The sequence below is a fragment of the Hordeum vulgare genome, chromosome 5H, assembly GCF_904849725.1.
Source record: "Hordeum vulgare subsp. vulgare chromosome 5H, MorexV3_pseudomolecules_assembly, whole genome shotgun sequence".
Lineage (NCBI taxonomy): Eukaryota > Viridiplantae > Streptophyta > Magnoliopsida > Poales > Poaceae > Hordeum > Hordeum vulgare.
The window spans coordinates 531,142,208-531,157,023 of NC_058522.1; the positions used below are offsets into that span (position 1 = coordinate 531,142,208).

Below are 14,816 nucleotides of genomic sequence, written 5' to 3' on the forward strand. Positions count from 1 at the left end.
CTTGCGGTGCTTGTATCTTTTGAACTGTAGCTCCGTTGGAGATGTTCTTTATGTGTAGATTGCTTGAAATGACGCGTAGAATCACGTGAACCTATTTGTTTTGCTGTTTAACAACTAATTAAATGCATTAGTTCAGATCTGGACAGAATTGAAAATTAACATATGAGGTCGTCTCGGAGATGCTATATGTCATTTCCGACCTCATTTAAAATGCCTAGATAGATAGTTTAATTATGCTTCACCTCTTGCCATGTTTAATCACATTTAATATTGTCGTGTACCTAATCGGGAGGGAACTAAATAATTAAACGTGGAGTTTCGTCAATATGCAACCCGTTGCATATTGAACTTCACTTAATGTGTAGTGTTTGATTGTGTGAATTGTCATGTCGTGCCTTGCATGTATTCAGCTGCTCATGCATCATTTGTGTTGTGCATCGTGTGGTGAATTCCATGTGATGATTTGTGTTTCCGGTTTGCTTCGTCTCGATAGAGTTCCGCAAGCGTGTCGGATGTGAGGACCCGTTCGACTACGTCGGTTCGTCTGCTTCACGGAGGCATTCTTCTTCCAAGCGGGATCTCAGGCAAGATGATCATTTCCCCAGATACCATTACTATCATTGCCATGCTAGTTTATCGCTTCTATCGTTTATGTCTCATTGCCCACCACCTGTTAATTATCAGCCTCTCAACAATGCCATGATTATGTTCAACCTGTTCGACCTAGCAAACCACTGATTGGCTATGTTACTGTTTGCTTAACCCTGTTGATAGCGTTGCTAGTTGCAGGTGCAGATGCTTCCATGTGAAAGCATGGGTTCCTTGTTATATCACCATATTATTGCTATTTAATTTGATGCACCTATATACTTGGTAAAAGGTGGAAGGCTTGGCCTTTCTAGCCTGGTGTTTTGTTCCACCTTTGCCCTCTTAGTTACCGGCTACCGATGTTATGTTCCATAATTGAGCGCTCCTAACACGATCGGGGTTGTTATGGGGACCCCCTTGATAATTCGTTTTAGATTAAGACTGGTCTGGCAAGGCCCAACATTGGTACTACATTTTTCTAATCACCTAATAAAATTGCATAGGGACCCGCCGGCACCCGCGGACTAATTTAATCAACCCCCGGGCCAGTGCTCCTCATGAGTGTTGGTCCACCCACCTAGCAGTCGGCGGTGCCACCACGGGGCAACTCGAGGTTTGGTTCCCGTCCACTTTGCATAGACGGTGTGTCCTGAGAACGAGATACGCGGCTCCTATCGGGTTCGTCGACACACCGGGTGGCCTTGCTGGATTAGTTTTACCTTTGACGAGATATCTTGTGCATCGGGATTCCAGTGATGCTTTGGGTAATCTCAGAGTTGAGGTTTTCCACTAGGGAATCCGACGAGATCGCGAGCTTCGTGATTGAGGATTTCTATGCGACTTGTGGTAATTTGTGATGGACTAGTTGGAGCACCCCTGCAGGGTTAAATCTTTTCGGAAAGCCGTGCCCGCGGTTATGTGGCAACATGGAAACTTTGTTTAACACTGGTTCTAGATAACTTGAAGTTAACTTAATTAAAAATATGCCAACTGTGTGCGTAACCGTGACTGTCTCTTTCGTGAGTTCCTTCTCCGATCGAGGACACGGTGGGGTTATGTCTGACATAGGTAGGTGTTCAGGATCATTCATTTGATCATCAGTAGTAACGTCCGTTACGCGTAGATCTTCCCCCCCCCCCTCTTATTTTCTTGTACTCGTAAGTTAGCCACCAAATATATGCTTAGCCGCTGCTGCAACCTCACCACTTAACCATACCTTACCCATTAAGCTTTGCTAGTCTTGATACATTTGGAAATGAGATTGCTGAGTCCCCTGTGGCTCACAGATTACTACAACACCAGTTGCAGGTACAGGTAAAGGTTATGTGACGCGAGCACGTTGATTGTTCATTTGGAGTTGCTTCTTCTTCTTCTTCATCATCGATCTAGGAAGGGTTCCAGGCCGGCAGCCTGGGATAGCAAGGATGGACGTCGTTCTTATTTTCCTCGTTTGTTTTCGTCCGTAGTCGGACCCTGCTCTTACTCTTGATGATTATGTAATGTACTGATGTGACTCTGATATAGTTTGTGGTGAGTGCAAGCCAACTCTGTATATATATCTCTTCTATTCAGTACATGTACTTGTAACGATATCCATTCTTGCGACACGACGAGATGCGCTTCTATCCCTGACGAGGCCTTCGTGCCAAATTGAGGATAGGGTCGCATCTTGGGCGTGACATGGCTGACCATTGAAGAAAGGCCATTGCCTCCGTCATGATGCTGGTTTTTGAAAAATATGGAAGAAGCGAAATGCTAGAATTCGAAACTTGGCGAAATGAAGGCTCTGTTAGATCTTGGTGGCAAAAGACAGTGTGCAAGGCTGACCATTGAAGAAAGGCCATTGTCTCCGTCATGATGCTGGTTATTGAAAAATATGGAAGAAGCGAAATGCTAGAATTTTAAACTTGACGAAATGAAGGCTCTGTTAGATCTTGGTGGCAAAAGGCGGTGTGCATGGCTGACCATTGAAGAAAGGCCATTTCCTCCATCATGATGTTGGTTTTTGAAAAATATGGAAGAAGCAAAATGCTAGAATTCGAAACTTGGCGAAATGAAGGCTCTGTTAGATCTTGGTGGCAAAAGACGGTGTGCATGGCTAACCATTGAAGAAAGTCCATTGCCTCGTCATGGTGCTGGTTTTTGAAAAATATGAAAGAAGCGAAATGCTAGAATTCGAAACTTGGCGAAATGAAGGCTCCGTTAGATCTTGGTGACAAAAGACGGTGTGCATGGCTGACCATTGAAGAAAGGCCATTGCCTCGTCATGATGCTGGTTTTTGAAAAATATGAAAGAAGCGAAATGTTAGAATTTTTCAGAACAAGGCGGCCCTGGTCGCAGTCTTCATCTCGAGAATCAAAGAAGAAGCCCATCTTTGAGCCTTGGCTGGAGCAAGCCACTTGATTACCTTGATGTCACGAGAGTAGGCTTTTTTTATCTCGTTGCTTAGCGGCATATATGCATACCTTCTTCTTAATTAATAAAAATGACAAATATTTTGCGTTGTTTCAAGAAAAAATTATTAGCAAGCCAGGATACAAGGTGCTTTGAGTGTACACACGGATGCCTCTTGCGAACAACCGTCCTGTACATGTGCAGTGTATCAGCGGCAAGTCTTGCGAGGTCAAAAGTTTTTCACCTGGAGTGGAGCAGGTCAATTGGTTCCAAAGCCCTAAGCAGATTTCACCCTTCCAGGCCTACATTACTCGTGCTGCCATCTCCGTAAGTTTTCAACGTGAAAAAATCAGTAAAAAATTGTCTCCGGAACAGGCTTCTGTACCGGGACGAGGACAAGCAGCCGACACTGGATCCCACGCCTTTCCCATCCGAGCTTCACTCCGGTGCCGGCCACGGGAACTCGCACCGCAACAGGCCGAGCAGAGCCATCAACTCCGCCATTGATTGATCGTAGCACAGTTTCAGTCCAGTGACCCAGCGAGGGCGGCCGGTGGGCGAAATAAATAAACCCCCTGACGCGTCGCATTCGGTTCGTACGTACTGCTTTCATCAGGAGAGGAGTAACTGAAAGGTATCGCAGCAACGCCCCATCCCATAGCTCGCGCGCGCTGTCTCGCACCGACGCGCATCGCGTGCCCATCTCATGCTCGCTCCCTGAAACTATGCCCGCACACAACATTCATGCTCTGCTCGCACATCTTCTTAGTTGTATGTAACTTCACCCCAAGAAAACAGAAGCAGAACAAGGAAATTAGTGGACATAGACACATAGTAGTAGTTCATTATCACAGCACAAGGACATTTTTTACCGGCATGCCATAACAGTAGCGCTAGGCCGGCATTATGCATGGTCAACAACACAGTCGGATCACGCATCGGACGCTACGCATGCATGGCCGATCACGATTTACAGTTACAGGCACACGATATAATGATCTGCGACGTAGTAGGACATGAGAGGGATGCATGAAGAAGTTCAGGTACATGCATGCTATGTAGGCGCCGCCATGGGCTGTGGAGGATGGCTGGTGGTGGGTCGATCATGGGCACTTGGGCCTCTTGCGCGCGCCGTGGCCGGTGGTCTTGTCGCGGTAGCAGGGGCACTCGTCCTTGTTGCCGGCCGTCCCCGACGGCACGCAGTTGCACTCGGCGCAGCATATCCCGCAGTACTTGAGGCAGTCGTCGTGCCGGCTCGCCTTGGAGCACCTCACCCCGCACTTGCCGTCGCAGAGCGCTGGTCAAGAGCACGTACAGCACACCCACCACCACATTCAACATAGATATACAGCAGCGAGCACAAGGGACGACAAAAAATATTTTTAAGCTCCATTACTGACAGACAAGTGATCCGAAGGAGATGGAAGGGAAATGGTTGTGAGTTGAACTGACCTGATCCAGCCATGGCGACGCGGAGGGTCGAGGCTGCTAGGAGGACGAGGAGGAGAAGGAGAGCCAGAGTGGTGGTGGCGGTGGTGGTGGTTCGAAGCTTCTTCATCGCGGTGTTCTTGAGAGTTGCTTGGCTCTGGCAGAGCCCTGCTGGTTGGTGTGAGCTTGAGACCAAGGGAGCTGGAGGAGTGAGCTGGTAGCAGTGTCTTGGGGCCTGTGGGGTTATTTATAGGGCCCAAAAGCTTGTAGTACCACGCAGAATTCAGTGAGCTTGTGGCCTATGTGGTGAACTCGTAACAGTGGCACGCAGGGACCATGGCGAACTGGTGATGTGTTGATCAGTCGATGGGCTGTGAGCTAGCTGTAACCCAAAATGCAGACCTTTTACTCATGAACGGCCATCAACTCTCATCATGCTTAGATCGGGCAGTGAACTGTTTCAGTGAGATTTACTTTACTTAACTGCTAACAAACACGTAAAGGCAAGAGATCAACAACTCTATATACCCGTATATCATAGCAGCTAGCTTAGCTAGACTACGTGCTTCGCCCACAGCAAACGTCGTCTTCCTCGGCACTCCGGCTCGTCATCACGCGGCACGCATGCCCGGCAGGCTAGTACGCCGGATCACGCTAGCCGCACCGCTGTCTCCCGCGTTGGCACCTCGGCGCCGGCCAGTGCGCCCTGCCTGCCGCCACAGGCCGGCCGGTAAACAACCACCAGTCCACCACGCGGATGGGCAGGCAGGTAGATGCACACAGCGACGGACACCAGTGAAGGGGAGACGATGGCGCCGGCGCGTACAGGCAAAAGGAAGTTACCGAAAGGAGCATGCTATCCTTGCAAGGCAAGTAGGCACATGCCCGGTCCTCAGATTTTGGGGTCCGAAACAAAACTAAAACCCGGGACCCTAAATTTTCACGTCAATTCAGATATTAGATATAATTAAAAAAGATTATGATGTTATATCTAACAAATTCAAACTAAGATGATATACAAACATAAGCATGAATTTGCACGTCAATTCTAATAAGTACTACTAAATATTATAATTTTATCATCTTTGACGAGTAATCTCCAAAATTCTGGTACTGCTTTCCCGCATGATTTTAAATGAGATAAATAGAATCACAAATCAGGCCACATATGAGAGTTAGAGTGAGAATGAGAGAGAGAGAGAGAGGAAAACCTAATTGTACGCATGCATACACACACAAAGATGACTTTTAAGATTTGCAGATCTTTAGACCTTTACCCATGGATCAATAATCCTCGTGATGATATACAGAGTCGCATCTACCATCAAGCAAAATTACCAGGAAGCTATAAACTCAACAACTTATCAACATCTAGACTGTGAAACAAGCTACGCAAAAGCTGTGATGGATCGATATTCTCACCGTCTCGCCTCCAAGCAGCAGCCAACAGCTACGATGTATCGATCTCTTCATCGTGTGGCCTCCAAGCTGCGCATTAGTGTCTGATGAATCAATCCCAGAGGAGCAACTTGCGTCGATGGTGGACGACCTGGACAAGACCGTAACCTCTGGCTTGCGCCTCCCGATCTGAACGAAAAGGAATCATCCCAGAAACTCGCGAACAAGTCAATAAACTAATTGCAATATCGCTGCGTACATGTCTCCCTTGGGCATGGGCCTGGGCTATCTGCGTACATGGGAGGGGCCTCTGGATTTCGGGGCCCGGGGCGGCCGCCCCTGCTGCCCCCCCCCCCCCCCTCAGGGCCGGCCCTGAGTAGGCAGCTAGCGTCGACTCATTTACATTAACTTCAACTAGCTGACCCAAACGGACCCAAACGAACGCTTGCTATGTCCTCGTTTTATTCATTTGAGTTAGTTTGGCGGACATCTATATTTGCTTTTATAATTGAATTGACGCTTGCGTCCAACGGTCCATGACTCATTTTTAGACGACACGAAAAAAATTGTAACCAGCATTTTAAAAATATATAAACCATTAAATAAATATTAATATTAATGTTGACCTTAAAGGCCGGTGATAGTCTGATTACATTAAACAGAAAATTTAATAAACTAAAAATAAGGAGTCACGTTGTCCTAGGCGTCCTTCTCGTCGGCGGCGGCGGGGCCTGTAAGGTCGATGAGCGTTGACGTCGGGTCAGCCAAGGGGAAAGCCGTCTCCGAGGCGGCAACCATGTCATCCACCGGTGGTTGCACCGGCGTTCGCTGGACAGCACGTCACTCCTCCTCCTCAACTTGAGCCTCGCACTCCATCAACTCGATTCACCGGACCTCTGCGTCCTCCTCCGACACTCGTCGCTGCAACCAGTGCTCCAGGCAGGTCGCTTCCTGCTCCGGCGTCACACCCAACCAAACGGGTGGCGACCTGACCCACTCGCGCACCATCCCGTTCTAGGCGTACAGCTCGGGCCTGAGGACTAGCGACCCTGGATCAGCGGGGGACGACGGGGCCAACGGCGGCACGACGCAGTCGTCGACATCGGAGAGCACCATGGCCTCCGCCAGCTGCTTCTAGTAGGACGCCCCCTCCTCCTCCTCCTTGAGGCACGCTTCCTTCTCGCTTGCACGCAGGATGGGCGCCAGCGTGTTCTGGTATGCGGCCTCCGCTTACTGGTCTTCTTCTCGCACGACGAGGGGTGACAACGGTCCAGCCACCACATTGCGGGCGCCACGCCGGCGCTGCTCCTCGTGATCCCACACAAACCAGATCTCCTAGTCTGGAGAGTGTGCAGTGTAGACGGGATTGAGCCGCTGCTTTGGTGTCATCTGCTGCCGCCGGCGCCTCACCTCCTTCGCATGTGCCCATGCTAACCGCGGCACCGCTGGCACTGAGATCCTCTCCGGAACCAAGTGCCAATCGTGCGGCAACATGACATCGGGGTAGGGGAGGGGGACATGGTGCTCCCAGTGCCACATCGCCTGGTGCACTGGTATGCTGACCCGCTGTCAAGGCGGACGGAAGGAAGACGTCGGCGGCGGGAGCGTCGGGACTTGCCCTTGTCTTTGCTGGAGAAGAAACCCATGATGGCCTTGGTTTGCACCGGCGGGGGAGCAACGGATGGCTAGATGTGGATGGGGGTGACTTCTGGAAGAGGATGAGCCCCCCTCCACCACGCTCGGATTAAAAAAGAACGCATGTGGGTCGCCGACACGTGGGCCCGTGGTGGGCGATCTTTGTTAATGAAGACGACACTGGCTTTCACTCGACGCCACATGTGGACGGGCGCAGACATGAGAAGGCGCACGCCACGTCCGCTTCGTGTTCGCGTCGACGCATTTTAGACATAAATTTAGACCGGAAATGGATCCGCGCACATGCAAAGCGGACACGTTTTAGGTTTGGGTCGACACATTGAGTCTCTACTTTTGTCCACATTGATCCAAACGGACGTGGGCGGACCATTCGGACCGCTGCATTGAAATTGCTCTTAGGGCGTTGCTACTGCAACAAAAGACCTTCCAATGGCGCCAGAAACACGTGCTGACGGGAGACTATTCTTGTCTTGATTCTCCTCAGCAACGGCACCAGGAATCCTTGTGCTACGGCTACGCCTTAAGGGACTTCCTAGGCAAATATGCAAAGGATTTCCTCTGTGGACTTGGAGCCTTTCGTTGGTGTTCCCTCGAAGCGGAAAGGGTGATGTAGCACAGCGGTGGTAAGTATTTCCCTCAGTTTTAAGAACCAAGGTATCGGTCCAGTGAAGGAGTATCACAAGTGCCTGCACAAACACAAAAACTTGCTCCCAACGCTATGAAGGGGTTGTCAATCCCTTATAGATTGTTTGCCAAGTGAGAACTGAAAGCAACAAAGTAACAAAGCGAAGTAAAAGCAAAGTGGAAATGATAGGTGTGAATAGACCCGGGGGGCATAGTGTTTACTAGTGGCTTCTCTCATGAAAGCAAGTAGAGGGTGGGTGAACAAATTACAGTGGAGCAGATCTAGTTGGCCAAACAAAACCCAAGACTCGGAGAGACTTACAAGGATATCAAATCATGCATATAAGAAATCAGCAAAGACTCAAATATATATCATAGATAATCTGATCACAAATCCACAATTCATCGGATCTCGACAAACACACCGCCAAAGAGGATTACATCGGATAGATCCTCATGAAGATCATGGAGAACTTTGTATTGAAGATCCAAGAGAGAGAAGAAGCCATCTAGCTACTAACTACGGACCCGTAGGTCTGAAGTGAACTACTCACGAGTCATTGGAGGGGCGATGATGTTGATGTAGAAGCCCTCCAACTCCAAAGTCCCCTCCGACAGGGCACCGGGAAGGGTCTCCAGATGAGATCTCACGGAAACGGGAGCTTGCAGCGGCGGAAAAGTATTTTCGTGGATTCCCTGATTTTTTTCCTGTATTTTAGAAAATATATAGGCGAAGGAGCTAGGTCAGGGGGCGCCACGGAGGCCACAAGCCTGCTAGCCGCCGCCCCCTGGTGGCGGCTAGGGGGCTTGTGGGCCCCCTGTAGCCCTCCTGGCTTGGCCCTCAAGCCCCCTGATCTTCTTCCGTTCGGGAAATATTTATTTCGGGGATTTATTCCGTTTGGACTCCGTTCCAAAATCAGATTAAAAAGAGCCAAAAACACATAAAAAACAGGAACTGACACTTGGCACTGAATTAGTAAGTTAGTCCCAAAAAAGATATAAAAGATATATAAAACATCCAAATATTACAAGATAACAGCATGAAACCATCAAAAATTATAGATACGTTTGAGACGTATCAAGCATACCCAAGCTTAACTTCTGCTCGTCCTTGAGTAGGGAAGTGATAAAGAATGAATTTTTGATGCTTTAATGCTACCTAGCATAGATGTCCTTTGTAACTCCTCTTATGTGACGTGAATGTTTAGATCCATTAGATTCAAAACAACAGTTTGCTATTGACGTGGAAACAATAATACTTTAAGAAAACTAGCAAGGTGATCATGAACTTTTAAAATAACAAGGCCAAAAGAAAGTTATCCCTACAAAAGCATATATTCTGGCTATGCTCTATCATCATTGCACAACAAATTTAAATCATGCACAACCCCGATATTGACCAAGTAATTGTTTTCACACCTTTACTTTCTCAAACCTTTTCAACTCTCACACAATACATGAGCGTGAGCCAAGGTTTTAGCACTATAAGTGGTGTGGAGTGTGGTGGAGGTTGCAAGAAAAACAAGGAGAAGATGGTCACATTAACTAGGCATATCAATGAGCTGTGGATATGCTCATCAATAGATATCAATGTGAATGAGTAGGGATTGCCATACAAATAATGCACTAGAGCTAAGAGTATATGAAAGCTCTTGAAGAAAACTAATGGGTGTGCATCCAACTTGCTTGCTCACGAAGACCTAAGGCAATTTTGAGGAAGCCTATCATTGGAATATACAAGCCAAGTTATATAATGAAATTTCCCACTAGTTATATGGTGGTGACAAAACGAGAGACTCTCAATCATGAAGATCATGGTGCTTAATATGCACAAGTGTGGAAAGGTGGTAGCATTGTCCCTTCTCTCTTTTTCTCTCATCATTTTTTGTGTGTGGGCTCTTTGGCCTCTTATATATATATATATTATTTTGGTGGGCATCTTTGACCTCTTTTATTTCCTCACATGGGACAATGCTCCATCAATAATGATCATCACACTTTCAACTCAAAACTTGGAGCAACGATGACTCTATATAGAATGCCTCCGGTAGTGTACCGTGACAATGATCTAGCATGGCATATACATTAATGGAAACATCATGCTAGCTATCTTACGATCATGCAATGGCAATGTAGAAATGGTGGCACATGTCATGGTGGTAGTTGCATGGCAATATATCTCGGAATGAAACCATAAAAAATTATAGATACGTTTGAGACGTATCAGGCGTGTCCGCGGACTCTGATCTCATTCGCAAACGTTTGGACCTAGTTGTCCAGACGCTGCAAACCATTCAAAGACATTTTATATTTATACGTGGATCAATTTAGACGTATTAAAATCGGAAATAGGTGAGGAGACTTTGTGGAAGTACAGACATTTGCCATATAAAACTCCGACACCATAAGCCCACCCAAACAAAAAGGGGAGCTTCTGTACACCCAAACAAAAAGGGGAGCTTCTGTATTTGGAACGGTCCAGATTGTTTTTGCGTCAAGAATCCCCCACTTTGTCCAACCTATGTGCTCCGATCGCCGTTGCTCTCTATCCCAATCCATGCCCTTTTTGCTTTCGTCGACGCATGGATAAACTCGAGCCCTAGCGCAACAAACTTATCCGTGATCGCGGGACAAATTCGCTCAACCATCGATGATACATCATCCAAGAGGCCCTGAGCAAGTTTTTTGTGTGGGTGTGGATGGCCGTGAGCAAGTATTGCGACCATTTAAAACAACTCATCGGTCGATGGCCAAGTGGTGCGCAAATCACCAAGCAAGTAAGTTGTTTTATGTGTTTTTCATTTTGTCGGATATGCTCTATGTCGTCATTTGGCCCGATATGCAACATGTTTGTTGTCTACCCTCTATGTGTTTTCGTTTGGCTAGATATCCACATTGTTGACAGTGTGTTTTTTCTATGGTCATCCCGTGTGTGTAACTTGTTCTTGAAGGCGAAGAAGAAGAACTTCATCCACATGCATTGTTGGTTGAAGTTGAATGTACAACCCAACTAATAAAATGACATTTCCAGTTCCATCAAGACCGTCGGCATCGGCAATGAGGAAATAGCGGGTAATCCAAACTATCCAACAAAGGATCCACCCAAGAAAGTTAGGAAGGGGTTCCAGGGAAATAAATGGCAGGAGGAGAAAGAGAAGCGAGAAGGTGCGACATGCGAGATGATGGGAGAGGTTCAAGGGCATCTTGGCAAAGAAGGAGGGTGCATGTGTCAAGCGCTCCATAGTGCAGGATGATAATAAGGTAGATAGATTTACCATCTTGATGATGGCGAGCGACAAGACGATCAACCTTAAAGAGATGAAGACCAAGCTTCAAGGGAGAAGCTTGAGCTCGTTGTAGCGTTGGAGGAGGCAAAAATGTTGACCATGAGGATCAGTGAGTTGGATCCTGAATCGGCGATGTCGTTTGCATCATCCGTGTCAGGATGTTGAAGTGCTTGACAGCTGAGAAGGAGTCGGCTGGCGATGAGGAGACGACGACATAGTGAGCAATGTGGCTCGAACAAACAGTCTGACATGGCAAAAATGCTTCTTTTTTGCATGGACTGTAGGACTGAAACTTTTGTGATCAAGCGTGTGTGAAATCGATGAACATCCACCTCTTTTGTTATAATCGGGCACTATGGCACCATAATTTAATTTGCTCCATATTGCTATGCATCTAAAATGAGTTTTGGCAGGCCTGGGCAGACATATAAGATGCAGTTGGATGTCCAATGTCGTGATATACTAACAATACTACATGGGTAAGAATGTGGAAGCAATTGTATCAACCAAACGGTGCATATGTGATTACACGCATGTGAAGGTTTGGGCCCTCTTCAATGGAGTTAATACCCTATTCATGTGGTGCTCTTAGCTCTTGACATAACATACAAGTAGTGAATGCTCAACCCTCAGCCCGATGCTCCCCTCCTAGCTTATATAGAGTGCACCAGGAGGGGATATTTAATGGCTTGTATTAATGTTGTTTTAAGGACCCAGGTGTAGCCGATTGCTTCAAGACATTTCCTGCTGGTAACTGGTGTATTTAACTAGATTATATCATCATTGGATGGGTGTCGGCTAAGACATTTGGTATCCTGGCCGCCGACTGCTCGTGTCATCTCCCATACCGACTGTTGAGCCTTGGTTGTCGGGCGGCTCAGGTTCTAGATCAAACTGTAGGGACTTTGCACATTTTCGAGCCATCCTCCTTATTCTTGTTGGATCGATGATGATGCTCTATGGCCCATGGTCTTCTGGGCCTATCTTGAATGGATCATGGGCTTCTGACGGATCATCTGTATACCTGGGTCTATCCCGTAGTTAAAACACCGATAGTTGGTTTCTGGACAAATAGTGTGTCCATTTTAAAGAATGGTGTTGGAGAAGTCCGTATTTAGCTATTCAGAATGATAGCCACACAGGCTCATGCGGCGGAGATAGAAATGGCAAAGGGTCTTTCAACAGTTGTACGCACAAATGAACCACTTCTCCTCCGCCACTGCCTCGAGTGAATCGGTCATGTGATGCGTGTCCGTTGTTGTAGGCCTGTGGTACCCACATCTTTGTTCCCCTCTCTTTTTCTGAAATAAAAAAACACAATCTGAAATCGCTTGGCAAAGGCTGTCTGATTTTTTTCTGGAATATGCGTGCATATATTTAAAACTTGTTAACATTTCCTGAATTCACAAATACTTTTCTTAAATTCACAAACATTTTCCCAAAAGTTGTGAACATTTTTTTGAATGGACAAAAATTGTTTGGGGGGTAATATCTTAAATTCATGAAGATTTTTATTACTAACATTCTTTTGTAATGCATGATTTTTTTATAATTGATGCATATTTTTTGAAACAGCATACATTTTTTAATCGACAAACTTGTTTTGTAATTCAAGAACATTTTTTAAAATTGTGTGGACATGTTTTTAGAATTTTATGCACATATTTTTTTCAAAATAATGCACATGTTTTGAATTAGTGAACTTTTTTTGAAACCGCAAACATTTTCTGAATTCAAAAACACTGTATATGAATTCCAAAAAAATGAGAAACTCAAGAAAATTTGTGTTGAAATTTGTTTTTTGTTGTGTAATGCCAACTTTTGATTGAAATTCAGAAGTGTTTGTACGTCCCGAACAATTTTGTAGATAAAAAAGTAAATAAAAAATAACAAAAATAAATGATAAAGATAGGGGTGCGCCTCCCTCATATTGGCTGCGCACACCACCCCCAAGAAGATTTTGGCCGGCCCCAGTTCAGATGCGTCCGGTTTTGGGAACCTAAACCGGTTTTCCCTTTTTGTTCCATTTTTTGTTTTACTATTTTTGTTTTTACTTTTGTACAAAGTTATTTTTATCTAAGTTCATGTTTGAAAAATGTTTTTCAAATTAAAAGTTATTCTCGTTTTTATAAAAATGTTCAAAATTACGAATTAATCCATGTTTTAAATTTGTTAACAATTCAAAAATGTTCGTGGTTTCTAAATTTGTTCACAATTTAATAATTTTGTTCACTAATTTAAATTTTGTTCATGTTTCCATTTTTTTTCAAAATTTGAAAAATGTTCGCAGTTTCACGATTTGAAATATGTTCACAATTTCATAATTTTGTTCATGAATTTGATTTTTTTTTCACGTTTCCAAATTAATAAAATGTTCTTTGTTTCCAAATTTGTACACAATTCGATTTTTTTTCACAATTTTGTTCACTATTTTTAAATTCGTTCATGTTTCAAAATTTGTTCACAATTTGAAAACCTTTTGATGTTATAATTTTTTGTCAAAATTCAAGAAATGTTCACAATTTTATAAAAAAAATTTGAATTCTAAAATGGTTCAAGTTTCAAAATTTGTTCACAATCCAAAAAATGTGTACTGTTTAAAATTTTGTTCACAATTTTATTATTTTGTTCACAAATTTTAAATTCGTAATGTTTCGAAATTTGTTCATGGACTCCAAAAATATTTGCATTTCCAAACTTTTGTTCAGAGTTTAAAAAATCCCTTTAACAAAAATCCGTTCACATAATAAAAAATGTTCGTAATTTTCAAAGGATTGTTCAGTTTACAAAGTTTTGTTCATATAGTCAAAATGTTCGAGTTTTTTATTTTTCTTCTCAATTTTAAAAGATGTTCGTTAAAAAAATGTTTTCTTTTAAAATAGTGTTCACGTTCGGAATTTATCAAAATGTTCGGATCTACATTATGTTTAGCCATAGTAAACCAAGAAAACTTAGCTATTTCAGTGCTAGGCTCCTGCGTAAGGAACACGGTGCCACACGCGCCAGTTAAAATGCACTTTGTTAACTGGCTCCTGCAGCGTCCTTACATGGGCCTGCCCATCTAGTCATTGGATGTATATTTGTTTTTGGAAATACAATTAACCTTTTTGAGTATCGATGAACTTTTTAAAAAATTTAGCGACCATTTCTTAAAATGGATGAACTTTTCTCTAAAAATGATTAACCTTTTGTAAAATATTGAAATTCTCTTAACTTTTCTGAAAATTGACGATCATCATTTCAAAAATGGATGATTTATTTTAAAATTTTATGATTTTGTTTCAGTTGATTGAACTTCTTCTAAAAAATACACAAACATTTTTTAAATTGCTTGGAACATTTTTAAAATTTTAAAAACTTTTTAGAAATTTATCTAACTTTTCCCAAACTGGATGTACTTTTTTTCAATTTCAATTTACTTTTTTGAAAATTTATGATTT

At 44.4% G+C, this 14,816-nt stretch overlaps 1 protein-coding gene across 1 annotated transcript; it reads right to left on the bottom strand.

The window, feature by feature from the left end:
* Positions 1-3,797: 3,797 nt before the first annotated feature.
* LOC123398430 (peamaclein-like) lies at positions 3,798-4,661 on the bottom strand. Its single transcript, XM_045092902.1, has 2 exons — positions 4,436-4,661; positions 3,798-4,280 (listed from the first exon to the last, which is right to left on the bottom strand). The coding sequence occupies exons 1-2, from the start codon at positions 4,539-4,541 to the stop codon at positions 4,087-4,089; spliced, it is 300 nt and encodes a 99-aa protein (XP_044948837.1). The 5' UTR covers positions 4,542-4,661; the 3' UTR covers positions 3,798-4,086.
* Positions 4,662-14,816: the final 10,155 nt, after the last annotated feature.